The sequence below is a fragment of the Galeopterus variegatus genome, unplaced genomic scaffold (genome assembly GCF_000696425.1).
Source record: "Galeopterus variegatus unplaced genomic scaffold, G_variegatus-3.0.2 Scaffold2503, whole genome shotgun sequence".
NCBI lineage: Eukaryota > Metazoa > Chordata > Mammalia > Dermoptera > Cynocephalidae > Galeopterus > Galeopterus variegatus.
In genome coordinates, this window is record NW_007728614.1 from 143,164 (window position 1) to 171,003 (window position 27,840).

Genomic DNA, 27,840 nt, shown 5'->3' on the forward strand with positions numbered 1-27,840 from the left:
TTTTTTTTTTGTCTTTTGTCTTTTGTCTTTTTCCGTGTCCGGCAACCGATCGCAGCCCTCAGTGTTGCCCCCGTACCGGACCGGGACCGGCAACGGGATCGCAACCCTCGGCGTTGCCCCCGCGCCTCGCTCAGCCAGTGAGCGGGAACCGGTCTGTATGTGGGATTCGAACCCTCGGTGGGAGTGCCGCCGCACTTCCCAAGTGGCGCACTAGCGCAGTGCGCCACCGGGCCGGCCCCGGTTTTCTAAAACTTACAACCTGTGTCATGAAAATTATCTGATGTACCAAGGGTACTTCAGAATGTTTGTGAAGAAATAGAATTAAAAGTAATATGAAGCTTTCCGTGAACTTTTTGAAGACCTCTTGTATTTAAAACAAAAGTTTATTCTTATCCTGGGTGTTTGCTTCTTTTTCCAAAGTGCAAAATAGTCATTGATTTACAAGTGTAGTATATACTCTTTCTCTTTATCCAAGATTTACTCATTTGTAAAGTGGATACAGTGATGTTCTTTTGCTTATTTTCCAAGGGTTTTTATGGAACATGAAATATGGCAGTGACATTTGTGTAACATGCAATGATATTTGCAGATTTGATCTGGCAAATACATGTGAACAATTTGTAGGTATCTGAAGTAAAAGAAATGGAATTTCATAGACAGTACTTTTTAAGTTCAATAATATGTTTATAGCTTTAAAAAAAGGGTTTCTGCAATTAAAATTAAAACGAAAATGAAAAGTTTTATTGTTTTTCTTCCAAGAATTCTTCTATTCCTTCAGCTCTTCCTGAACCGATGACAGCTAGTGAAGCAGCTACTAGGAGAAACCAAATAAAAGCCAGGTAGGCAAAGCTATGATGAAATTGAAAAGACATTTTTAAAAAAAAAGTTATATTTCATGTTTTTAATCCTAGCAAATGTCATTGATTAAATATCCACTCACAAGAAATGTCTTGCTTATTGCATGTGGTGTGGTTTAGATAGCAAGTATGAAATAAGCTTTTTTTTTTTTTTTTTTTTTTTTTTTTTTAATATTAAATACAGGGCTTGACATTAATCTCATTTGAACTCACTCTCAGCAATAAAAAAGTAATTGTTTAGATAATGATGTTACAGTGGATCTTTTTGGTGTGGGGATTGTCATTTTTATCACATAACAACTCTAGGAAATTTTATGTTTTGAATTAATAGCTAACATGTTTATTTTATAAATTTAAGGAAAGACAAAATAGCTCTCATAGGTAACTAGAATATGTAGAATACGTATGTACTTTGTAGAATTTACAATGAGTGGTTATAACTATAATACTTTATATGACTGGTAAAGAAATGTTTTTAAGTCTTATTTTTCGTAGTTATTTACTGCATTAAGTTTGAAGTATATTACGTAGACTAAGACCTGAATTTGTTAATGATTTTTTTTCTCATGCTTTTTTTGAATTTAAAGTTAAAAAGCAAGACTGTATCTTAGATTATCAGACAGGTATAATATATTATGGGAGATTTCTTGGTCACAACTTTTTTGTATTATATCTTATTTATGGTATTTTATTTGACATAAAATACAAAAAATATATCATGTACGTTTTATATGCAAGTTATAGATACTGGAAATGCAAAGAAATGGAAACCGTTCTTCTTTCCAAGGAGTTCACATTCTATTTGATATGCAGTTACATCTTGATAGATACTCACCACTCTGAGAATGTAGAAGAAGGGAAAGACTGGGAGCAGAGAAAGGAGGAGCACAAAAAGAATGCTTTTTCTAGGGGTGGGAGTTGCTGAACTCTTCCTTGAAGGATAAATAGTCAGCCACCTGGAAGGGTAGAGAGTGAAACTATAGCAGAAAGGCAATTCAGGAAGTCAAAAAGAATGGCCCTTGTGAAACTGCAAGGCATAAGGGAACATATACAGGATTAAAGGGATATGGAGCTAGAATGGTAGGTAAATGCCAGTCATGAGCAACTTCGTTTATATATTATGCTAAGAAATTTGGACTTTGGCCTTTAGGACAGTGAATTTTCACCCTTCTGATAAGTCTGATATGTGGGACTTGGTTGTAAGATGTGTTATAAATAATCTATTACTTATAAATTATTAAACTATTGTTTGTGAATGACTTACTTTTTAAAAACGTATGACATCACTAAAAATATCTTCATTCACTTGAATTTCAAAATGTTCTCTTGAGAAGGAGACAAAGGAGTAAAGTTACATCTAACCTTGTAGGAATCCAGCACGACCTAGTCTGTCATATCTATGACATAGCTTTAATTAGCAACCACTGTTATAGTTGAGTGGTAATTATGGGTTATTGTAGGGCTTGTCAGTTGAATTTTATTCTTTCTTGTGTTTATTTATAATTTAAAAATAATTTTTTGAGAAGGTAGGTACAGATTTAAAAAAACACAAGTCAACTGAACAAGAAGGATGATTTGAATATTTTTTCACTGTGACAACAAGCTATAGCTATAGAATTATAAGGAAGTGAAATAGTATTAAAATTCACAGAATTTATTTATAGCATGTTAAAACTATATATTATGTATATTAAAAATAAGGTTTGTTGGTGATTATTACAATAATATATATTTACTCTATTAATATATCAGTGAATAACTTGAAAAATGTAAATATATACAAAGCTTAATTAAAAAATAAGTTAGATGCTTTTTCATGAAAGATGTACATTTTGGATAGAGAAATCTTTAAATGGCTAGTTTTATTATTTGCATGTTTTCAAAAAGCAGTTATAGGTATTATCCACCTGCCCTGCTTTCAATCTGTTGCACTCTTTGCTTTACTTCTTAAAAATCCCTTTCCACCTCCCCAAACTTTGCATCTGCTTTTGGGACTATTAAACATGTTAAGCTTATTTGATGTAATGTCTTAAAGATGGAAATGTTGAGAATTATTGTCCTGGCAATGGAAATATTGAAGGATTTTTAGCAGGAGAGAGAGTCTGAGTTTTAGGAAGATTGTTAGGTGATAGGAAGAAGGAAAGAAGAGAAACAGAGAAAACAGCTGTGTGACTGTGTTCTAATAGTGCAAATGAGATAGTGCAGCAGTGTTGATGCAGTAATTACTGTCTTTAATTTTAGTCAATTTTCTATCTTCACTTTGCCTAATCTGTCCTTGTATTTTCTTCCCATTCCATCACACAGTGTCTTTTTCACTGTCTATTGGAATAAAATTTATTTAAACATTTTTAATCTCCAGAGTCTACCAGAAGCCTTCTGTAGCCAAATTAGGTTAAAGTTACGATTATTCCTCCATCTGCAGCATCTTGCATGAACTTAGAGAAAATTATGTTAAGTGAAATAAGCCAGGCACAGAAAGAGAAATACTATATGTTAAGTGAAATAAGCCAGGCACAGAAAGAGAAATACTATATGTTAAGTGAAATAAGCCAGGCACAGAAAGAGAAATACTATATGTTAAGTGAAATAAGCCAGGCACAGAAAGAGAAATACTATATGTTAAGTGAAATAAGCCAGGCACAGAAAGAGAAATACTATATGTCCTCACGCATAAGTGGGAGCTTAAAAAAAAAGACAAATAAATAAATAAAAAGAAATATATAACAATCACATTATTTCCTTGAACTTTCAAAAGGAGAGAATGGAACTGAGGTCACCAGAGGATGGAAAAGGGGAGGGGGAAGGGGGGGTAGTGAGAAATTGGTAAAGGGCCACAAAAAAATGAATACTTTGTGTAATGATAAATATTGTAATTAACCTGATTTGAACATCACTTATTGTACACAGGTATTGATATTCAGTGCTCTACCCCACAGATATGTACAATCAATTATGCTTCAGTAAAACAAAAAAAGAAAAGGCCTAAAACAATTACTCCTCCTCGAAACTCTTGACAGCACTAGCTTTGTACTGATTACTTTTGCTGTCTTTTATTTTGTTATGTTTTCACCAATATGTGCCATATCTTCCTAGGTATGCTGTAAATTCTTTGAAGACAGGGTGTTGTGCAGTGTTTTGTTGCACATCAGTAAAATGTACAATACATATTAACACATTGGTAATATAGATTAGGAGACAGTTTGAACAGAGCCTGCAGAGCTTTTGCTATGCTCATGTGTGTTGTCAACCTCTAAAAAGTGCGTTAGACCAGGAACAAAGGCAAGGCCACTTCTGGCCTATATTACCCACAAAGAATGGATAAACAGAAAGATTGTATACCTTATTCCCCCAAATTTCTTGAGTTTAGGGAATATAGCATTGGGTTTAGTGCCACATCAATAACTTCAGCTCAGTAAATACCATTAAAGTGAGATATAATTGGTTATATATAGAGATGATCTTTTGCCTGTTAGTTCAGTTTTCATGTGAATTGTACCATCCCCACCCCATCTAAAACATATAGTGTTATTTTTAGAAAACATACATTTCTATGATTTTCTAAAATCGTTTGATTCAATTTCACTTTCCTCTCAGATAGTTTGTTAATAGGGCTCCCCCTTGTGGTACATACAGATATAAGAAAAGAACGGTAGAAAGCAGTTGTAGATAGGGCTTTCTCCAAAGGCAGCAGATGCATGCTTAATAAATCACATGCATGTACAATTTTTAAGAACTAAATCACTTGGAAATTTGGCAAGGGAAATTAGTGAAGAGATTTTATTGCAGATCCTATTGGAAAGTGAAGAAGTATTTGAAATTTTGTACAGAATTTATAGAAAGCCAAGTTGATAAATATGTATGGTAAAGATTTTACTTGGCTTTTTTGGAAAAAGAAAAATGTCTGTGTCTTCTCAAGTTATATTTTACTCTCTCTTGATTTTATAACTGTGCTTACAACTTGACCACCCACATCTGAGGCCTAAACTAAGTCCTAGTGGGAAAAGTTTTATATGATTTCCATACATTAAAGATTGAAGATGTTGAATGTGAATGAATGGCTCCACCTTTTAAAAGTTTTGGCTTCTTTTGTTTTACGTGCCCTAGAGTGCAGTCTTTTCTTTCTTATGCCTTGAGTCCAAGCTAGGGGAGATTAATTTTTGTTGTTTCTTATTTTTATTTCTCTGACTGGTTCAGAGAGTTGGCTCTCATTGTTGTCCAAAACCTTATAAGAAGGTTTATGCTTGCTTCTTTTCAATCCATTTCATCTCCTTAAGAGCATCTCTGGGACTGTACTCTTTTTTCTGCCAGCTTCAACAGCATGCTATGAATAGGTAGTATACTGTTTGAAGGAAAATGGTTAGTTTTATCTTATTTGCTTTCCTGTCTTCATTAAATCATATGCACGTAAAATATTTGATAATGGGACTTAGGAGGAAGTCAAGAGGACTAACACTAGATCATCTATCGAAATACATGCTTTATAGAACAAATAGTAAATTAGAAGTAATCCCAATATTTGGAATGAAATATATTCTTCTGTTGTAGAATAACAGATACCATTGGACCAACAGAAACCTCAATTGCACCAAGACAAAGACCAAAGGCCAACTCTACTACTGCCACTCCTAGTGTGCTGACCATTCAAAGTTCAGTAACACCTGTTAAAGTCCTTGCTCCTGGTGAATTCAGTAACCACAGACCAAAAGGTAATACAGCCCTGCCAACCCTGTCCCCTTTATAATTAAATAAACCTTTTATAGTTTGACTAACTAGGGGTATAAATTACTGGCTAACTTAATATTATAGAGCAGATAACATAAGGCTTTAAGAAACTTTCTACTGATATCTAATAAATTCAGCTATTTTCTTAAAGTTGTAGGCAAAGGGAACTGACTGGCAATATGAAAGTATGGTACAAAAATCTCACAATTTGCTTTGATTCTATAAATACAAACTCTTATGCCAAGAGTGAGCATCTAACAGTGTTTGAGGTTGGTAATAAAGTTCAAAGTAATAGAAAATTCTGTGTTGTACTGGGAAGGAGGAAGTTGAAATTCTAGCCTTATGAAGTTACATGTCTTGCAGAGAATTTAGAGCCTTGGTGAAGGAGTCTATCTTGAACCACGCAGACATTACAACATAAAAACTTGTCTTCTCATCTCATTTTGGGAAAAATTGTTTTTCTAATCTGAAATATCTCCGAAGCATTATGGTACAGTGTGGTACTTAAAAAATTTTTTTGCCCAAGAAAATTTGATACTGTATCCTTAATAGAGTATTAGAAGGTAAACTTACTCTCTCAAAGGTCTGGAAAAAGGTCAGTATAACCTGAAAAACGACTTCAAGAAAACACTGTTTTGTCCTTTATGTCATGATAAATCTGTCCTGTTCTAATTTTAAAATATTTTCAGTTAGGATACTGTAATGGTTAAGAGCCCACACTTTGAGTCTTAGGAACCTGGTTTGAGTCCTATATCTTCCATTTTTTTAGTAATACATCTTATAAAGATACTAGAACTGTACCTATCTCATAAGATTGTTGGGAGGATTAAATGACTACTTAATATAATACCTCACACATAATATGCCCTTAAGAAATGTTAACTCTTAACTAGTGTTATTACTATTAAGTAAAGTACAGTTGTCCCTTGGTTCCCATAGCAGATTGGTTCCAGGACCTCCTTCGGATACCAAAATCTGGGGATGCTCAAGTCCCTGATATAAAGTGGGGTAGTGTTTCCATATGACCTATGCACATCTTCCCATACACTTTAAATCATCTCTAGATTACTTATAATACCTAACACAATGTAGATGCTAAGTAAATAGTTGTTATACTGTATTGTCTAGAGAATAGTGACAAGAAAAACATATTTTCAGTACATATGCAATTTTATTTTTTCCCTGGATGTTTTCCATCTTTGGTTGGCTGAATCCATGGATGCGGAACCTGCTGATATGGAGGGCCAACTGTATAATATGCTCAGGGAAGATAATGTTTATTTTATATTACCTGGCATATTGCTACATACTTCTTTGATAATCACGTACATCAGTTGAAGTATTCCATGGAAAAGGGAAAATAATGGTAATTTGTAATCTTTTGTGTTTAATTCCCATTTCACCATTTCTTAGCCTCACTGTTCTCTTCTGTAAAATGGGAATAACAACTACCTACTTTTCCTTTTATGAAGAGTTAATAATAAAGTGTGTGTTACCTAGTAAAATTCTGTATTATAGTAAGCATTTAATGTTAATTTCTCTTTTCTCTACCTTTTTGGGTTGGAGATCCTATTAGTCTTTTTTATCATGTATCAATGCCCCCAGCCAAAGACTACTAGGAACACAGTTAGTTATAGGTAAAAGTAAACTTTATTACTCCCAAACTATGGGGATTTGTGGGGTATCTCAGTAAGATAGTGTTTGAAAAGACATATTAAAAGGATTTGGGCTTGTTTTAGGTAATGTCTGGGAGGCTTTACAGAAGCAGGGCTTTGTTCTATATTGGATACTGTCAGGAAGCGATGGTGTGATGATTAGGTATCTTAATAAATCTTATCTAGAAGGAGGGGGCTATTGCCTCAATTGGTAAAGAAGTAGCAGCCAGTCATATTAAGTGGGATAGGGGGATGTTCAGTCATTTTTGTGTTGTGGGCAGTGTTCATGATTTTATCTGTGTTCAGACATGAACATGGAATGGTCTTGTTGTCTTGATCCATTACAGTCACAGAGTGACCTTGTGTGATGATGTTGGTATTGTATGTTATTTAACAGGAAAGCACCAAAACCTAGCTGTGAGTGCCAGGTCTGCTCCTGATGACAGGGACTATGTTTCTCTTTTTTACATGCCTCCCACTTTAGTTTGAAAAATAATACTCTTCCGTCCCCTGCCATGTGCATCTTTTTAACATTTCTTCCACCCTTTAAAAATTATACAAAAAGTAACACATGAGTATTTTCTTTTAAAAAAATGTAGATAATATAGAAGTATTCAGAGAAAAATGTAAAAGTTTCATTCCTTTTTCTTTCCATAGTTAACTGGCAGCAGTTTAGTGTGCATTCTTTTTTATGTTCTTACATGTATATATACAGATATAAATAATTCATATTGTGTTTAACATAAATAGATTTATACTATACATATTTCTATGCACCTGATTTTTTAAAAAAATAGATTTTGGAAAGTTTTGCTCATTAGTTCATATGGATTTACAGTGTAATTTTTAGTAGGTATATGACATTTCATACTCTGACTATACCATAGCTGATATAATCATTTAAGTTATTTCCAATATTTGCTATTGTTAAATAAAAGTTATAGGAGGCCGTTGTTTTAGACAGAATTCCTGCAATAGGCCCCCAAAGACCAGACAAAATACCAAAATGGAGTTCCACATCTCTTAGGTTGTGTTCTGACCTTCTAAGAAATCAAGAGAAAGAGATAACAGCCAGTTTCCCAAACAAGCTAGTGTAAATCTTCAATAGGTATGATAAAGAAGTTCCCTCTGCTTTAATCTCTTCACAAAAAGGATAGCCTGAAGTAACCTGATGTTAATTAATGAGTTATTTTTCTATTCTGTCTCTCTGTCCCCACCTTACAAGGAAAGTAACTGAAATGACCAGTCCACTTTTTGTTCTTTGTTTTTACTTTCTTCTACCTTTTCTGTCTATAAAAACTTTGTTATTTGTAATAGACTTCAAAGCACTTCTGAATGTGATAGACTTTAGAGCACTTCTGACTGTCAGATGGTGTTTTCTTAGTCGATCCTCACATTTGTCTCCCAATAAACTTTGCAAAATCGTTAATAATGTTGTGGTAAACAGCCAAACAGCCTTACTTATAATACACTCCTCTTTTTTTTTGGCGGCTAGCTTCTGTGGAGATCCAGACTCTTGACCTTGCTGTTATCAGCACAACTCTCTACTGAGTGAGCCAACTGGCCAGACCAAACTCGGGTTTTTTAGTTTTTTTTTTTTTTGCTGCTGGCCAATACAGGGATCCAAACCCTTGACATTGATATTGTAGTTCCACACTCTAACCAACTGAACTAACTGGCCAGACTGCTACACTCTTGATTTACTTGTATGAGTAAATCATACTCATTCAAATTAAGGAGCATACTCAAATTAAGGAGCATACTCATTTAAAAATTTTCTCCAATGTCGTTTGCTAAATAGTGCATTATTGTGCATTCTTTGCTAATTTGAAATCCCACCTTTATCATAAACTAACTTTTTTCATATTGTTATTTCTCCACCTTCTATCCTGTACCGTTAAGTTATTTATTCTTATGCCTCTTCCATTTACAGTTTTGATTCTGTATGAATTTTAGAGGAAGCCTCTCAAGTTCTAAAAAAAATAAATTTTAAAGATGATTATTTTGAGTGCATCGATTAGGCAGAAGTTTACATGTTTTGATTTTTGATGATTCCATTCAGCCATATTAAGTTCTTTTTTTTGTTTTGTTTTTCTTTTTTTTAAATTGAAGCGTATTGAGTATACATATTTGTGGGGTACAGAGTTGAATATCAGTGCATGTATACAATGTGTGATGACCAAATCAGGATAGTTAGCTTCTTCATCATTATAAAACTTAATCATTTCTTTATGATGAGGGTTTTCGATCTCTACTCTTCTAGCCATTTGAGAACACACAGTAAATTACTGTTAATTTAGATGTCTAGCTTGACTGCATACCAATAGAACTTATTTTCCTATCTAGCTCTTTTGTGTCCATTAACCAACCTCTCACTATCCCACCTTCCGCTTCCCCTTTCCTGTGTCTAGTAACCGCAGTCTGCTCTCTCCTCAAAGTTCAACTTACTATTGTTTTCTCCTTTCCCTTCCCTCCCCTCCACTCCCCACCCTGCCACCACTTATGAATGAGGACATGTGGTATCTCTCTCTCTGTCCCTTGCTTATTTCACTTAACATAATTTTCTACAAGCTCATTCATGCTGCTGCAAATGCAGAATTTCATTTTTTTATGGCTGAGTAGTATTCCATTGTATACCACACTTTCTTTATCTAGTAGTCCATCGATGGACAATTAGGTTGGTTCCATATCTTGGCTATTATGAATAGAGCTGTGGTAAACATGGAAGTGCAGGTATCCCTTGGACTTGATGATTTCCATTCCTTTGGATATATACCCAGTAGTGGAATTGCTGGATCGTATGGTAGTTCTATCTGTAGTTGTTTAAAAAACCTTCATACTGTTTTCCATACTGGCTGTACTAATTTACAATCCCACTAACAGAGTAGAAGAGTTCCCCTTTCTCTGCATCCTTGCCAGCATTTGTCATTTTCTGTCTTTTTGATAGTAGCCAGTCTAATTCAAGTGAGATGATAGCTCAATGTAGTTTTGATTTGCATTTCTCTGATCATTAGTGATGTTGAGCATTTTTTTCATATACCTTTTGGCCATTTTAATATCGTCTTTTGAGAAATGTCTATTCAACTCCTTTGCCCATTTTTTAATTGGATTTTTTTTTTACTATTAAATTGAGTTTCTTGTGGATATTTTTTCTGGATATTAGCCTCTTGTTGGATGTATAGTTTGCAAGTATTTTCTCACATTCTATAGGTTATCTTTTTGCTCTGTTGATTGATTTTTTTTTTGGCTGTGCAGAAGCTTGTTAGTTTGATATTGTCCGATTTGTTTGTTTTTTTGTTTTGTTGCCTGTGCTTTTGAGGTCTAATTCATAATGTCTTTACATACTGAAGTGTTTCCTCTATGTTTTCTTCTAGGAGTTTTATAGTTTCAGGTCTTACATTTAAGCATTTAATCCATTTTGAGTTGATTTTAGTATATGGTGAGAGATAGGGGTCTAGTTTTACACATGGATGTCCATGTGTAGAAGAATACACCATTTATTGAAGAGGCTGTCCTTTCTCCAGTGTATGTTCTTGGTGCCTTTGTTGAAGATTAGTTGGCTGTAAGTATGTGGATTAATTTGGGGGTTCTCTGTTCTGTTCCACTGGCCCATGTGTCTGCCAACACCATGCTGTTTTGGTTACTGTAGCTTTGTAGTATATTTTGAAGTAAGGTAGTATCGTGCCTCCAGCTTTATTTATTTATTTTGCTCAGGATTGTGTGGTCTTTTGTTCTATATGAATGTTAGGATTGTTTTTTTCTGTTTCTGTGAAGAATGTCATTGGTATTTTGTTGGGGATTGCATTGAATCTGTATAGATTACTTTGGGTAGAATTGACATTTTCACACCATTAATTCTTCCAACCCATGAATATGAATGCCTTTGTTTTTTTGTGTCCTTTTCAATTTGTTTTTTCACTATTTGGTTGTTTTCATTGTGGACCTCTTCCACCTCCTTGGTTAAATTTATTCCTAGGTATTTTATTTTTTGGTAGCTATTGTAAATGGGCTTCCTTGCTTTATTTTTTGTCTGCTAGTTCATTGTTGGTGTATGGGAATGCTACTGATTTTTGTATATTGATTTTATATTCTGCAAATTACTGAATTCATTTATCAGCTATAAGAGTTTTTTGGTGGAGTCTTTAGGTTTTTCTATATATAAGATCATGTCATCTGCAAACAGGTACAGTTTGACTTCATCTTTTCCAACTTGCCTGTTATTTCTTTCTGTTGCCTGATTGCTCTGGCTAGAACTTCCAATACTATGTTAAATAGGAGTAGTGAGAGTGGGCATTCTTGTCTTCTTCCTGTTCTCAAAGGAAAAGCTTTTGGCTTTTTCCCATTTAGGGTGATGTTAGTTGTGGGTTTGTCATATTTGGCTTCTATTGTGTTGAGATACTTTCTTTCTATATCTTTTTAGTTCTAATAGGTTTTCATTTGCTTATCTTGGACTTTTTTGATGATAATGATAATTTGCCTCTTTCATATAAGTATTTATAATGCTTGGTTTGGTTTTTGTTATTTTAATGCAGTGGCTATATCCTCCAGTCTAATGTTATATGTAAGTGGTGGTAGTGAACATTCTTGTCTTGTTATTCTCTTTTAGGGAGAATGCTTCTGGTATGTTATTTACTTTATGTTTCTGGTACAATATATATATGTTTTAACTGACTGATGAACTTCCCTTTATGTCTAGCTTACTTTTTTTTAAGTAAGTATGGGTGGTTTTCTTCTTTTTCTTTTTAGTTATCTGTTGATAAGACCATGTAATTTTTTCCTTTGATATGTTATGTGTAATATTAATACATTTCTGGATATTGAAGCATTCTTTGGGTAAGTGGGATTAACCTTACTTAAAACTTACTTTTATTTTTGGGATAAACTGATAGTCTTATTAAGGAAACCTTTTTTTAAATGCTCTAGATCAGTTTATGAAAAAGAGGAATTATCTATTTCTTCAAAATGTGTTAGAACTTATCAGTGAATGTTAATTGGGCTGGTACTTTTTTTTAGAGGTAGAATCATGATCACATTTTCAATTCATTTAATTTTTACTGATTTCATATTTTCTACCTTTTGGATTCATGTTTGAAATTCATATATGTACTTAAAAAATGTTCATTTTTAATTTTCAAATTTATTTGCATAAAATTATAGAAAGCATTTTTTTGTAATTCTTTTAATTACTGTCATTTCTATAATATGTTGCCTTCCTTATTTCTAATGTTTGTTTGTATGAGGGTACTTCAAAAAGTTTGTGGAAAAATAGAATTAAAAGATAATATGAATCTTCCCATGAATTTTTTGAAGTACCCTTGTATCATCACTGTTTTTTCTTGATAAGATTTGCCTAGGGCTTTATCTCTTTTATTGGTCTGTTCAGAAAACCAGTAACCAGGTTTTGGTTTTATTGATTAACTCTGTGCTGTTTTTATTTCACTGTTTTGTTTATTTACGCCTTTTATTGTTATTAATTTATTTCTTCTGTTTTGAGTTTATTTTCATTAGTATTTTTCAGTCTTCATAGATTTTGTATACATTTAAGATGAAAAAACGTTTTCTTGAGTACTACCACCTTTTTGTTCCACAGATTTTGATATGCTGTATTTGTATTGTCATTTCTTTAAAAACTAAAACAAATTCAGATATGATTTCCTCTTCAACCCATACATTATTTTTATTTTTTTATTTATTTTATTTATTTTTATTTTTTTTCCTTTTTGTCTTTTTTTCGTGTCCAGCAATGGATCGCAACCCTCAGTGTCGCGCCCGTTCCGGACCGGGACTGGCAACGGGACTGCAACCCTCGGTGTTGCGCCCATACCTTGCTCAGCCAGTGAGCGGGAACCGGTCTGTATGTGGGATCCGAACCCTCAGCAGGAGCGCTGCCGCGCTCCCAAGAGGCGCACTGCTACAGTGCGCCACCGGGCCGGCCCCAACCCATACATTATTTAAGGGGTTGTTCTTATTACATTTTCAAGATGAGTGATTTTTTAGTAGTTATTTTGTTGTTAATTTTAAGTTTATTGCTGTGTAGCCAAGACTGTGGCCTGTATTTATTTAATCACTAAATCATGAGATACATTATGAAAACCTACTATGTGGCAGGCACTAGGATATATCAGTGGTCAGAATAAAGACCTTGACTTCCCTCATGAGATATATATTTTATGGAGGATGGGAAGGGAGTGGAAGAGAAGAATAATAGTTACCTTTTGGAATGAATTAACTACTATTTTTGATTTTTTTAGTGACCCTAATACCTACTCAAGTTTTATACACACGTACCATCTGTCTTTAAGGATATAAATGCCTTAGTTAAATGATTACTGAAATGAGTGTTTTGATGTCCAGCCATTTTATTAAAATTATCAGTATGTTAATATAAGTTTTTGGAAATCTACCTTAGGAGTACTGAGACCTGGAAATGACCCTGAAATTTTATTGGATCAGGGATCTCCTCAGCAGCCACCACAGCAGCATAGAGTACTTCAACAACTACAACAGGGAGATTGGAGATTACAGCAACTTCATTTACAGCATCGTCATCCTCACCAGCAGCAACAGCAGCATCAGCAGCATCAGCAGCATCAACTACTTCAGGATGCTTATATGCAGCAGGTAATTTTTTTGTTACCTTAGATATAGAAGTCATGTGAAATTCATGTGGTAGTTGATTATCAGGGAATTCTTTTTGTATCATGAGCACGTTTTACTCTAAATTCAAGTAAACGTTTCCCCCATTTCCTTCCTATTGAAGAATATGTATTTAATTTGCATTTAGTGAAATACTTAAGAATATTCTGTTAAAATAAGTTGAATCATGGCCTTATGAAGCAAAGAATGTTCATGAATAAGCACTGTAGTTTGTGATGAATATTATCTCTTTGAGGTTGTATTTTGAGTTTACAGATTAATAATGTTATCATTGGAAAGGTGATATTAGGCTTTCAAAAGTGACATTGTCTTAGATTTTTGTTATATTTTTTGTTTTTCATTTTTCTGCCTGGGTTGGCACACAGTCGATAGGCAGCATTTAGAGTTGAAAGAGACAGAAAAAAATGAGCTGAAGTTCTTTCCATCCTTTGCCTCATCAGAACCTGCAAATATATAGTTTTACTAAACTGTTTTAAAAGTAACTACTGTCACTATCATTCTTCAATCATTTTCTGAAATGTTTTTGAGCCAGTTATATGAATGATATTTCTCTTGGGTGCCACTCTCCTCTGGTTTTGATTGATAGACACAGAGTGGAGGTAGTAAGTAAGTGATGCCATTGGATAGCCAGACGACATGATTGAAGGGGAGATAGAGGAGAGTGGAGGTTTACTGTATTGGGCCCTAGTCAGAAGTTGCTTCAGGGATCTTCATCAACTAGGAAAAGGTGGTAAATGTGTTTAGGTTTAAATTTCTTCTATACATTCTTAGATTGTGATGAAGATGGTTTTAGTTGAATTTCTATTGTGTTTTGTTGATAATTTTGAAACCAATTTCAACAGCATGTATTAGTTACAATCACTTAACTACTACAAGTATTTTATATTGGTGTCTGGACTACTGATACCCCAAATCATTGTTGTGGTAGGAGCAAATACTTAAAAAAAGAATTCTGGCACAAAAAAGACATGAATAATATTGATTAATTAGTTTGTTTTTCTCATTTTAGTATCAACGTGCAATGCAGCAGCAACAGATATTTCAACAACAGTTTTTAATGCATTCAGTATATCAGTCACAACCTTCTGCATCACAGTATCCTACAATGGTAAGTGTTATATAATTTCTAGAAATTACTCTTTGAGTATACATTATAGTGTTGAAATTCAGCGGATGAATGATATTATTCAGAATTTAATAATTCAAAGTCAGTTCAGATTAGTTAGTTGACATGTGTTTTATCAAAGCCAGTTTTACATTCTCAAACAGATTTAAACTGTGCTGAACTATGGCACCTGATATGGCACATTGTAATTGACTAATAATATTTCTCTTATAATATAAGGGAAGTAGAAGATTTTAGCCATAATCGTTTGTCATATATATCTTTCATTCAGCAGATATCTATTTAGTATAAAAATGAAACCCAAAGGGAAAGTGCATTTGCTTCAGAGAATAGTTTGACTTTTTTTTTTTTTTTTTTACAGCAACCACCATACTAATGAATTTAAGCTAGTCTTTTGTCTTTTTTCTTAAAATATTTAAAGGAGTATTTTTTAATATGGCCTAGTGATCCTAGCTTCACAGCTTCTTTAGTAGATTTATTTCATCCTGCTCCTTCAAATATAAATTGTTTTTTAGGTTTCTGTTTTTTAGGATTTCTGATTTAGGTCACCAATGTGAGAAGGGTGTTACATAGTAAATAGATGTGATGCTGACAGTGCTTTGATGACTTGAGTATTGTTTTGTATAATGTCATTTCTTATTTCAGATGCAGCAGTATCAGCAGGCTTTTTTGCAGCAACAGATGCTAGCTCAACATCAGCAGTCTCAGCAACAGACATCACCTGAATATCTTACCTCTCCTCAAGAGTTCTCATCAGCCTTAGTTTCTTACACTTCGTCACTTCCAGCTCAAGTTGGAACCATAATGGACTCCTCTTACAGTGCCAATAGGCAAGTATTTTTCCAGTGAATGCAAAGGAAATTGTTGTGAAAGTGGATGTAATTGTTGAATGGAGTCATTAAATGGCTCTTGAATTAAAAGTCCGTGTTTCTGAAGAGCCACCTTTTTTCACCTCCAGGTTTTCTATTCTGATCCCTGTGCATCCCCATTCTTCCTTCCATTTCTATCAGTTAATTCTGCTAACTGTTCTTTACAGATGAGGCTTAGCAACCTCTAGCAACATTTAGGCCTAAGGAAGTTATTGGCTTGTATATAATGACCGTCTTTGTAATTTAAGTAGAAACAAAACCCTAACAAGCTACTTTAGTATTTTTTAAAAAATTAATCCTTGTCGACAAGTTAACATTTTCTGCTACATGTTACTACTTTTGATTGACTATGTACCCATAAAGGTTGTATAATTTGTTTTAATTTAAACAGGTACAAACATTTTTTAATATATCATTTGGTTCATTTTTAAGCTGGTATGATACAGTAAACTTATTGTTACCATAGCATAGATGGAAAATACTTGTAGTGTATTTTGGCTATTCATATACATCGGTTATTTTAATACAGTTATTTAATAGTTATTTTTCATGGATAATTTATATGAAAGTATTACAGTAAGTTAAAGAACTTTGATACAAATTTTCTCAAGCTTAGATATGATATGGTAAGTGCTTCATGATCTTGTAATTAGAATGATTATGAATGCCTCCTAATGTTCTTAGACATGGAGAAGGAAGTAGCTGTTAGACTTCAGTTACTGGAACACTAAAGAAGTTCTTATACAACACTGTGTCATGATTTCAAACATTAGCTGGGAGAAGGTGTGTATAACCTTTGGCTAGGAGTTGGACATGAGAAACAGCAACATCAATAGCATAGTTGTACACTGTGCATCTCAAAGGTTAAACTATGCAGTTTGCTATAGAATACCTCCCAGCCTATGTGTGTATGTGGGAGAGAAAGAGGGAGATTGGAAGAGTAGGGAGAGAGGAAAAAAATGAACTAATTTATTTATTAATTGAAATGTATTGATTGTATATGTTTATGGGGTATAGAGTTATATTTCAGTACATGTACACAATGTGTAGTGATCAAATCAGAGTAGTTAGCAAATTCATCATTGCAAAAATTGGTTATTTCTTTGTGATGAGGACATTTAAACTCCTCTCTTCTAGCTATTTGAGAACATACAATAAATTGTTACTTACAGATGCCTAGCACTACTGTACCCACTAGAACTTATTTTTCCTATTTAGCTGTAATTTTGTGTCCATTAGCCAACCTCTCACTATCTCCTCTTCCCCTCCCCTTCTTAGTAAACTGATTTATTGAAGTGATTTCCTAAAGCAAAAATTGGGGTGATGATTTAGGACAAGTTTGTCTAAGTGGATAGCACAGCATTTGATCAAAGGCTAGTTTATAGGTCCAGATCAGTATTTGCCAAACTTCGTCATTTTCCTACTCTAGTTGCAATTTTTTGCTTTACCCACATAGCACTTTTTTCAATAAATTAATAATGTTATTGTAAATAAAATGAAAACATATGATCTTATACATTTTAAACAAATTAGAGCCACTAAAATCTAACCTGTGAAATGTGAGTAGTAATCTAATGAATTTGTAAAAAAGATGTACCTGAAAATAAGTCTCCCAGTGATAAGAATGAGATAATTTTCCTATTAAAAATATGATATTTTGCTCAATTTTGTTTGGTTTAAGATAAGGATGAGGCTGTCATTAATTAGATGATTGACTTTTTTTATTTTAGTTATTAACTAGCATCAGAAATATCAATTAAAGCTAGAGTATTTATTTGCAAAGTACAGAAGATATTAAACTGTCTTCTCTGACACAGCATATAATCTTATATATACTTCATATTCTAAAAGACAGTCAACTTCTGGAAGCAAAGTGTGTCACTGATGAAAATTGAGTAATGAATTTGATATCCTGTGCAAGAGAATTCATGTTAGTGTTCCACAGCATATTGTTTTATTCCGTCTCTGTTGCTTATAACAACATACATGGAACTGGGTGATTTATAAGAACATGAAATTTTTTGCTTACAGTTTCTGAAGCTGGGAAGACCAAATTCCAGGGAACACATTTGGTGAAGGCCATGGTGGTGACAATAGTGATGACAGGGTATCACATTGCAAAATGGCGGAGCAGAGAAAGTAACCTCCTCCTTCACTTTCTTTTTAAAGCCCCTCAGAACCATGCGCATGACCACCATTTTTAATCCATTCATTATGGTGTGTTCCTGCAATCTAATCACCTCTTTGAGTTGAGGCCCCACCTTTCAATTGCCATAATATGATTTCGCACCTTCTTAACACTGTCACAGTGGGGGTCAAGTTTTGGGGGGACATTCAAGCCAAGGTTGAATGTACTATCTAAACTTCTCATTAGTTATAAGGTTGGATCTCCAAAGATTTGAGGTACACACAGGCATGCAAGGTGCTGATGCCTGAATTAAATTACTGTTTAACTCATCTCTAGTGATACTATTCAAGAAATCACAGGTTTGATATTTTAGATAAGCAATTTTTCCTAATTTTTCTGTAACTATTAATGTAAAAAAAAAAATTGGTTTATCACCAAAATCATTTGCATATCCCAGGTTGGGAAATATTGGGTTGGGTGTCTGTGAAAGTGTATGACATATTTTTCTCCACTCCTGTGAAGTTATGTATTGAGGGATATGAGAGGATGGAGCGAGGAAGGGATAATGGTTTGATGGGTGAAACAGTTATAAAGTTGGCCACTAGAGGCTAGGAATGCAGAACTTCCCACAGGAATATTGCTCTAGCCACACTTGGTGTCTCAATGCTACTTGAAAATATTATTATTCCTATTTAATATCAGATTATATGTTGAGTATAACATCTTCTATAACAATTTAAAAAGATTTGTAAGCTAATGTTCTTATGACTTAAGTCAGTGGAAGATGAGAATTGGAGTTAAATATTTGTCTCTTAGTGTATAACAGATATTTGAGTAGAAGATAAACCAAGTAATTCCTTAGACAGAGGCAAAGAGTCACTATTTTGGTTAGAATGATTAACCAGTGATTATTTTCTTTCCTGTCCCACTAACCTTCTGCTAAAATTTCTACTCTTCCATTGTCTTAACTTTAGTGTCAATATTGGAGAATATGACTGTTGTATTCCAATAGTAATTAAATATTCCTATGCATACATTATCTTTCTTCTTACGATATAATTGCCCTGTTGTATTAGTTATCTGTTGCTGCATAATAAATTATCCCAAAACTTAGTGATTTGAAATAACAATAAACATTTATCTTAGAACTTTCTGTGGATCAGGAATTTAGGAGTGGCTTAGCTGGGTGGTTATATCTGATATGGCTGGGTCTGTAGTCCTCTGAAGACTTGGCTGATGCCAGAGGATCTGTTTACAAGATGGTTCACTGACATGGCTTTGGGCAGGAGGCCTCAGCCCCCTGCCACATGGATCTCTCCAAAAGGCTTCTTGAGTATTCTCTTTGGTAAGGCAAAAACTATTTTGTACAAGAAATTATTGATTCTGATTTCTTCCAGAATGAGTGATCCAAGAGAGAGAGCAAGAAGGAACCCGAAATGCCTTTTTATGACCTAGTCCCAGAAGTTACACACTGGCACTTCAACCATATTTTATTTGAATTAATTGAGCCGCTAGATCTAGCCCATTTTAAAGGGAAGCAGAATTAGGTTTCACCCTTTGAGGTGAGGAGTGTCAAAGAACTTTGTAGACATGATTTAATACCTGTTTAATCTGTAGGTTAAGGTGACATCCTACTAAGTACAGTTTGCCAAGAAGAGTTTATTTTTTTATTTTATTTTTTTTGCAGTTGAACCCATGGCCTTGGAGTTACAAGGCTGCGCTCTAACTAATTGAGCTAACTGGTCAGCCCTGCCAATTCTCCCATGAGTGGGAGAAGAGTGACTCACATAGGGAATTAGAAAGTTCTGAAAGTGATCATTTACTGACAGGAGAGGGAATGCCCATCTCTCTTTGAGTTTTATGGAAGTATATTTTTTATTAAGATACCTAAGTTCTATTTACTAAGCAAGTTTATCTACTTTTAGGTAAATTACTATGTTTATTTTCCTTTATTATACTCTAGCCTTCAATAAATGTTTAAATGTTCTTTGTAGTCTTGGCTCAGGTATACTGAAGAGGCTTGGATAAGGGATTAAATTGACATCTCTTACCCTCTCTTCCCTTCTAAGACCTGTGTGGGGCAGTGGCAGTGAGCTCTCAAGAGGAAGTGAAATTAAGGGGATCAGTCAAGGCTTGCAAAATTGAGATATTTCTTTGAACATCGAGATTCTCCCTCACTTACCAGTGTCAGAGCACCTGTATCTGAATTACAAAAGGAATGTGACAGCTTTTTTACATTGCCTCATTCCTGTGCTGTATTTCCAAGCTGGTTTGAGGAAGAGGAACCCAGGAATCTTGGGTTAAGAAGTCTTTAGACTCTCATCTTCCCTTAAAAGCCAGGAGGCTGGGCCGGCCCGGTGGCGCACTGCTACAGTGCGCTGTTTGGGAGCCAGGCGGCGCTCCCGCCGAGGGTTCGGATCCCACATACAGACCGGTTCCCGCTCACTGGCTGAGTGAGGTGCGGGAGTGGCACCGAGGGTTGCGATCCCGTGCCGGTCCCCGTCCAGTGCGGGCGCGACACTGAGGGTTGCGATCCGTTGCCGGACACGAAAAAAAAAAAAAAGGAAAAAAAAAATGGTAGAGCTCTTCAAAAGAGTAAAAATGTTATTTTACCATATGTAACTATGCTTTAGATTTTTGCATAGAACCAGTAGTTTTAGGCTCCAGACTATAGATACTTTAAGCACCATAGATAATTTATTATATACAAAATAACCCTCATTTAACTTTAGCTAATTCATAAAGCAAACTTAGCAGTTCATCTTTTGTTGGTGACTATATATAGGGAATGGCTTTGTCAAAAGGAAAGTTACTATGGTGTCTCAACATAACCAGGACATAAGATCACTGTATTCATTAGTGATTTTGGAGTGATACTGTTTGATATGGTAACTGATTTTCACTAATTTAAGGTTTGTTCACTGTGATAATAATAGCTAATATTTATTGAGTGCTTATTTTTATTATTTATTTATTTATTTACCAGATACTATTCTCTTTACGTGTGTAGTAGATAACTGTTACTCCTTTTATTCAGATGAGAAAGCTGAGGCGTAGAGGTTAAAGAACTGGCCCAAGGGAACACAGATAGTATACCTTATGGATTAAGGAGCTGGTATTCCTTATGGGAGCAATTCAAATTCCAGATGTTATCTCTCTCCATTCCCTGCCCTTATCTGCCATCTCCACCATATTAAAGTGATCTGGTTTTCTAAGCATTTATAAAGTATGAACTAGAGCACTATAATTTTTTTTTAATGCTAATGGTTTTGTTTTTCTTTTCCCTTTTTCTTCTCTCAATCATTGCTATAGGTCAGTTGCTGATAAAGATGCAGTTGCAAATTTTACAAATCAGAAGAACATCAGTAACCCACCTGATATGTCAGGGTGGAATCCTTTTGGAGAGGATAATTTCTCCAAGTTGACAGAAGAGGAACTGCTGGACAGAGAGTTTGACCTTCTAAGATCAAGTAAGGGACACTTGAAGGCTTATTTTGCTTCACAGTAAAATAACAGCTTATAATTATTCAGCAAGGCCAAAGACTGTTTTGAGGTGGTGTATAGAAAATTCTTTTTGTGCATTCGAGGGCAAAATCCAGGCCATCTTCTTTACATATGTTATCAAACTTTATTGTGTGCATTAGAAATCAATTGCTTGATAATAGTAGCTGTTAAATCCAAGATTGCTGATAGTATGCTGATATCTTAACACTTAAATACTGCATATCTAATGAATTTTAAATTCAGAATATCTCCAAAACATGGAAGATTAATGTTCAAATAAAAAGGGAGACCTTAGTATCTTGCTTTACTAATCATTTTGCAGCTGTTTTCTTGCACACTCAGTAGAAAATATTGTGAGTCTGAGATGCCCTTTGAAAATGCCTGAAAGAAAACATGGGCTACTACATTATGTTAATGTTTTGTAATGCCCTTTTAATAAGTGGTGACGTAAAAGGGCTGCTTTGTTGTCCTGATATGGCAAAAGTTAAATAAATCCTTTTCTACTTTAAATCAGATATCTCAGTGTTTGAAATCATTGCCTTTTCTTAAACAACCTAATAAATATGTCAAGCCTCACCATATACATTTAAGAAATGTTCTTGTTTGGAAGAGAGATATTGGGTGTTTTGAGGAGGTTGCAAAATGGTAGCAAAAAGCTTACTTCTGGAATTTGTAGATAATTTTCAGGTTTCTGGGTCTTGTGTGTATGTGTGCTTGGGTGTGCACACATGTATAAATGTGTTTTCCCCTTTTTCATGTAAAAAGAAGGTCTAAATAGTTTCTAGTTCCTAGTTTCTGTTTTATTTAGGTAACTGGTCTTATGAGAGCATTTAATGAATGAAATGCATTGTTCCAAATTGGTATATATTTTATGAAAACTTTATAAATGCTCTGAATTCATGTAAGAATAGTTGTTTGGGATTTAAATTTGTATTTTACATATTATATGATTATGAAAATTAAATTGATGATTAAGTGCAGATATAAAAATGAGTTCTGAGCCCCTTAATAAAGGTTTGTTAACTTTGGTAAAATTAATCTTACATTTTATTAAAAAAAATTTTTTTTAAACCACAACTTTTTTGTTTGGTATTTTTTCCATAATTTATGTTGAGTAGCCCTAAAAGTAAGGTTTTGAAAAAGGAAATAGAGTATCTTTTTCTTTTGGAGGGTTGGCAGGGGGAGAAACAGGTGGTAACCAAATTATTATAATTTATAAGATTAATTTAAAAGCAAAATGCATTAATTATAATGTATTCTGACCAGGGTCTTCTAAATCAGTATTTTCTACTCCTTGGGTAAAACATTCATTTTTTTAAAAAAAATCAGTGTATAGAATGGATAAAGTATTCACATTATTTTGTATCTTATAAAAATGTGTTTTTCTCAGTTCTCTAGAATTTGTAATGATACCCATGCTTTACTTGGCATGGGCAAGAATGGTATATGAATATACTTGTGTGTATATATCTTCCTAAAAATTGTGTTTAGCTGTAAAATTCTTAACCAGATACACTTTTAATCTTCAAGGTCAAGTAAATGTGTAATTTGTGCACGTATTTGTATACACAATGTGTATGCCAAAGTCAGACTTTATCACAATATCAGTTATCGAAAGATACTAAGTTCCAGATGAAAGTACAAGGGGAACTTTACTTGAAGTGAAAGTCAGACTTGGAGCAACTTTAGCCATCTGGAAAACCACCTAGATGGTCCCAGAGCTACTGAAATCAGTGTCACAAGGCTGATGCCCTTAATTTGGCATATGGTACCAGAAAACATGAATTCTGATTTCTAACAATGTTATTTAACTAGGTTGTAACCTCAGTGAAGTTACTCAACTGCTGTCAGTCTCATTTACTCATTTATAAGCTGGGGATAATGATGCATACCTCATGGGTTGTCAAGAGAATTAAATGAAATAATGTCTGTAAGAGTCTGGGCACTCAATAAATAAATGCCGTTTTCTTTTTCCTCACCTGCTATATGTCTTTAGGCTCTGACTTAAGAGGTTTTTGGCCTTTAGCCAGCATTTAAAAATTATATCTAAATTACTGTGTTTCTCAGTGGTAATTTCAAAATCAAATTAGAAGAGGCTTTATGGGCAAACATGTCAAGAGCAGAAGTGACAAATGATAGCAAGGTAGGAGATGGAAAAGTGTCTGCTTTTTCCTTAATAATTGATAGTCATAGAAATAGGGTTCAAAAAAGGTGAAATTTTTTTTTTTTTCCTTTTTGTCTTTTTTCGTGACCGGTAACGGGATTGCAACCCTCGGTGTCGTGCCTGTACCACGACCGGCAATGGGATCGCAACCCTCGGTGTTGCACCCGCACCGCGCTCAACCAGTGAGCGGACCGGTCTCTATATGGGATCCGAACCCTCAGTGGGAGCACTGCCGCACTCTACCGAGTGCGCCACCAGGCCAGCCCTGAAATGTTTTTTAATAAAGTCTATAATTACTATAAAGTAACATATAGAATGTAGTTCCTCCCCAAGTTTTACTTAATTGTAACATTCAGTCATCTTTAACACCTATTATATTTACAATCAATAAAGTATCTAATATTTGATTGGGTTTAAAGTATACTGATGCGCAAAAGACCTCTTCCAGAACCTTAAGAGTTTCAGTAGAAGACTAACTGTGCAATGAAAACTGATGGTTGGTCATTACTGGTTGGTTCTTCTATCCCTGACAACTTTTTACAAAATGAATGAATAAATTATTAATGCAATTTGAAATGCCAAATAGGATATTTGTGTCTTTTTTCTCGGCACAGATATTTATTAATTTTCCAAAGTCCTTTCTAAAATAATTTATAAAGTGTTGAGTTTATGAAATGCTTTCCAGTGAGAAACTGAAAACCTTTAAATGGTCCTTAAAAATATAGGCATTGCCCATGTAGTGATTGTTCAGAATAATATATCACCATTTGAGGTTTTACTTTTAAAATGATACATAGTTTTTTGTTTAAAAAGGAGAAAGGATATGCTGTCTAGGAAATATTTTACTTGTATGTATTGTCCAGAAGGTAATTTTAAAATCATAATAGTATTTAGAGATGTTAAAATTCTAAAATATTACTAATTACTTGCAACTCTTTTTTTAGTGATCTTAAAACAGTTGATCCTATATACCAGGCAAAGGGATTTCACATATAAAATAAACTAGATTCTTATTGCTTTTGCTTTCAGTGTAAAGGAATATTATTTATGGTTCATAACTTTTTTTTACCTGTTCTTGTTTAAGACGAAAACATTAAATCAACATTAAGCATTAGTAATAAGGCTTGTCCCAATGGTATTTTTTAAAAATTTAAGCTTGTATTTTTTATTGTCTTTTGTGCCAAAACATCCAGATTAGTATGTAAACTTTAGAAATCTATCAGAATATTTAATACATTAAATAGTTATTAGAATACAGGTATTTGCTTTGGGGAAAGTTTTAACTTGCATTGTTCGAATAGTTGTGTAGTTACATGTTTAATTAAAAATAATACTTAGTGAAACACTTTGTTCTTGGTGTTGGATTTATTGTTTGTTTCTGTTTAACATTGCATCAAAATAACTAGAAGGAAGAAAAGAACATACTAAAGACTGTGGTTGGTTTGCAAATTCTACTGAATATGATGTTTTATCTATGAAACCATAGAATAACATAGATATAAACATCTGAATCTACAATTAGTTTATTGTAAACATTAACTCTCATCTTTTTTTAGCTAATTCAGGCCTGTTACTGTTCCTTCAGTACAGGATAACAGAACTTTTCAAGTATATTAGAACAGTTTCAAGAATATCAGATGAAGACTGTACTTTTAAACCTTATTCATTAGCCTTTTTGGCCATTATCCGTATAAGCAGCAGAATTAACTTTTAGAGTATTTTAATTTTGTGATCATATTATGGAATATACGTTGATTCTACGATTTTTAAATACTGTGTTTTTGCCATCTGTGTCAATTAAAATTCTTGAAAAGATATCTTTATTCACCAACACAATTCTTTTGGGAAGGCAGGACGAGGTAAGTTTCTTACATTGGACAAATCAAGCTCAAGTTTTGTTCTAATCTATAGAAAACCAATCATTTGGAAATGGCACTTAAATACATTTTGGGGGTTACTATGTATTTAAAAAGTGGCTCTACATAACCATTTCATTAATTTTTATTTATAAGTAATTGAAATTAAAAATGTTCATTTATTTTGTATTTCGTGTCCTGGGACCAGGATTATCTTGTGAACTTTAGAAATATAAATAATGTTTTAAAAATATGCCATCAGAAAATTGATTCTATATCTTGTGGAGCAATGAGAACATGATTCATTTTATTATGAATTTATTCTGATTCCTGTTTTGAATTAATTGGATAAATGAACTTTGCATAGGACAGTGTCTCCCCTATTTTTACTTATGGGGACCCTTATATAGAAATTAGTTCACTGCTACATGATAATGTTTGTACTATTGTCATAACTGCAGATGCTGTTTATACATTTTACTGTGAATTTACCATAGATTGATGGAGATAATGCATCAGTACATGAGGATTCAAAGAGCCTTAATGGTAACATTGCAGTTTTATAAACAGAGAACCATTGGTACAGTAGTGGTTTATAAACTTGAGAGTATATTAAAATGCTAATTCCCAACTTCCTACTCAGATAATCTGATTCATTAGGTCGGTGGTGGGGCCAAAGTAACTACACTTTATATAGGAATCCTGGCAATTAGGATGCATATGGTTTAAGAAGGAAGTCTGGTCCTAATTCAGAACTGAGTACCTACACATACTGTTTGTCTTTATTTTCAAGAATGAGGGCTCCTGGATTTTGATAAGCTGTGGTTATCACTCTGAGTCAGTCTCTCCCATTTGTTTTTCTCCACTTCTTTCCTTTGTCCTCACTTTTTTTTTTTTTTTTTTTTTTTTTTTTTTTTGAATTACTGTCCATGACATTTAGAAAGCTATGTCTCCTTTCTTTATATCCATAGATCTCTAAACCTCTGTTACAATTTATTGTTTATATTTCTGCCTCCTTAACTAGTGTATTAGTTGCCTGGGGCTGCTGTACAGATTACCACAAACTGGGTGGCTTAAACAACAGAAATTTATTCTCACAGTTCGGAGGCTAGAAGTCTGAAATCAAAGTATCAGCAGGTCTTGATTTATTCAAGGCTCTACGGAAGAATCCTTACCTGCCTCTTCATAGCTTCTGGGGGTGGCCAGCAATCCTTGGCAGTCCTTAGCTTGTAGACATTTCACTCCAATCTCCGCTTGTCATCACATGGCATTCTCCCTGTTTGTTTATGTGTCCAGATTTCCCTCTTCTTATAAGGGCGCCAGTCATTGGATTAGAGACCACTCTAACCCAGTATGACCTCATCTTAACTCGATTCCATCTGCATCTATTTCCAAATAAGGTCGCATTCACAGATACCAGAGGTTAGTATGTGAACATCTCTTATTGAGGAACACAATTCTGCCCACGACACTAGATAATAAGTTTTTTAAGGACAAGTTTTATCAATATTTGCGTCCCCTTCAGTAACCAGAAAGCTTGTTAAAATTAAATTTAAATTTACTCAATAACTTATATGGACATAAACACAGCCGTGTCTTAAGAAACACCATCTTCTCTTCTCTTTCGCTGAAATTCAGTTGACAAGCAGCTATGGATGGTAGAAATACAAGGAAGATAATAGACTTTTATTTATGCTCAGGGAGGTAGAACTAATAGTAAAGTGTATGTGATGCCCAGTTTCCTCTTCATCCCATTGGTCATATTGACCAAGAGATAGGAGCTGTTCCAGGTATTTTGGAGTCTAGCAAAAGAAAAGCTTTCAGTTCCTGTCTGTTCTCTACACAGTGGAGAATTACGTATAACTTTGTAAAAATGAAGAAGATCTGTCATCCCTTCAAGTTCTACTACCAACTTTGGTTTTTCACCTTTATAAAGCTGAAGATAATATTTTGATTACTTTTTGACAGATCTGGGTTTTTTAAAATTTCCCCATTTCATAGAACCTGTGTGAAAACTTGAGCCAAAGTCCTTACAGAGTACTTAAGATTGGACTGGGGTAGGAGTGAGCCCCAAAGTGGAAGGGATTGACTAGAGCTAGGGACTGGAAATAATGCAGGAGAAACAGAGCAAGACTTGAGGCAAAGTAGAATATGCTCTCAGTTTCAGTTAATCGTCCACGCTTGATGTATGGTACATGGGTGATAAGGATTGAATTGTGTCCCCCAGGTTTTATGTATTAGAATTTTGATCCCCCATGTGACTATTGAGAAGGTGGGAAATCCTATTATGGTACTTGAAAGG

The 27,840-nt window shown here is 34.1% G+C and overlaps 1 protein-coding gene across 1 annotated transcript in view; it reads left to right on the plus strand.

Moving 5' to 3' along the window:
• The window catches only part of BMP2K (BMP2 inducible kinase), a 135,412-nt gene that overhangs the window by 80,557 nt on the left and 27,015 nt on the right, over window positions 1-27,840 (plus strand). Inside the window, exons 9-14 of the mRNA XM_008582009.1 lie at window positions 760-839; window positions 5,403-5,563; window positions 13,644-13,855; window positions 14,901-14,999; window positions 15,663-15,847; window positions 21,327-21,484. Of these exons, the coding sequence (XP_008580231.1) occupies window positions 760-839; window positions 5,403-5,563; window positions 13,644-13,855; window positions 14,901-14,999; window positions 15,663-15,847; window positions 21,327-21,484 (895 nt within the window). The remainder of the gene's footprint in view (window positions 1-759; window positions 840-5,402; window positions 5,564-13,643; window positions 13,856-14,900; window positions 15,000-15,662; window positions 15,848-21,326; window positions 21,485-27,840) is intronic.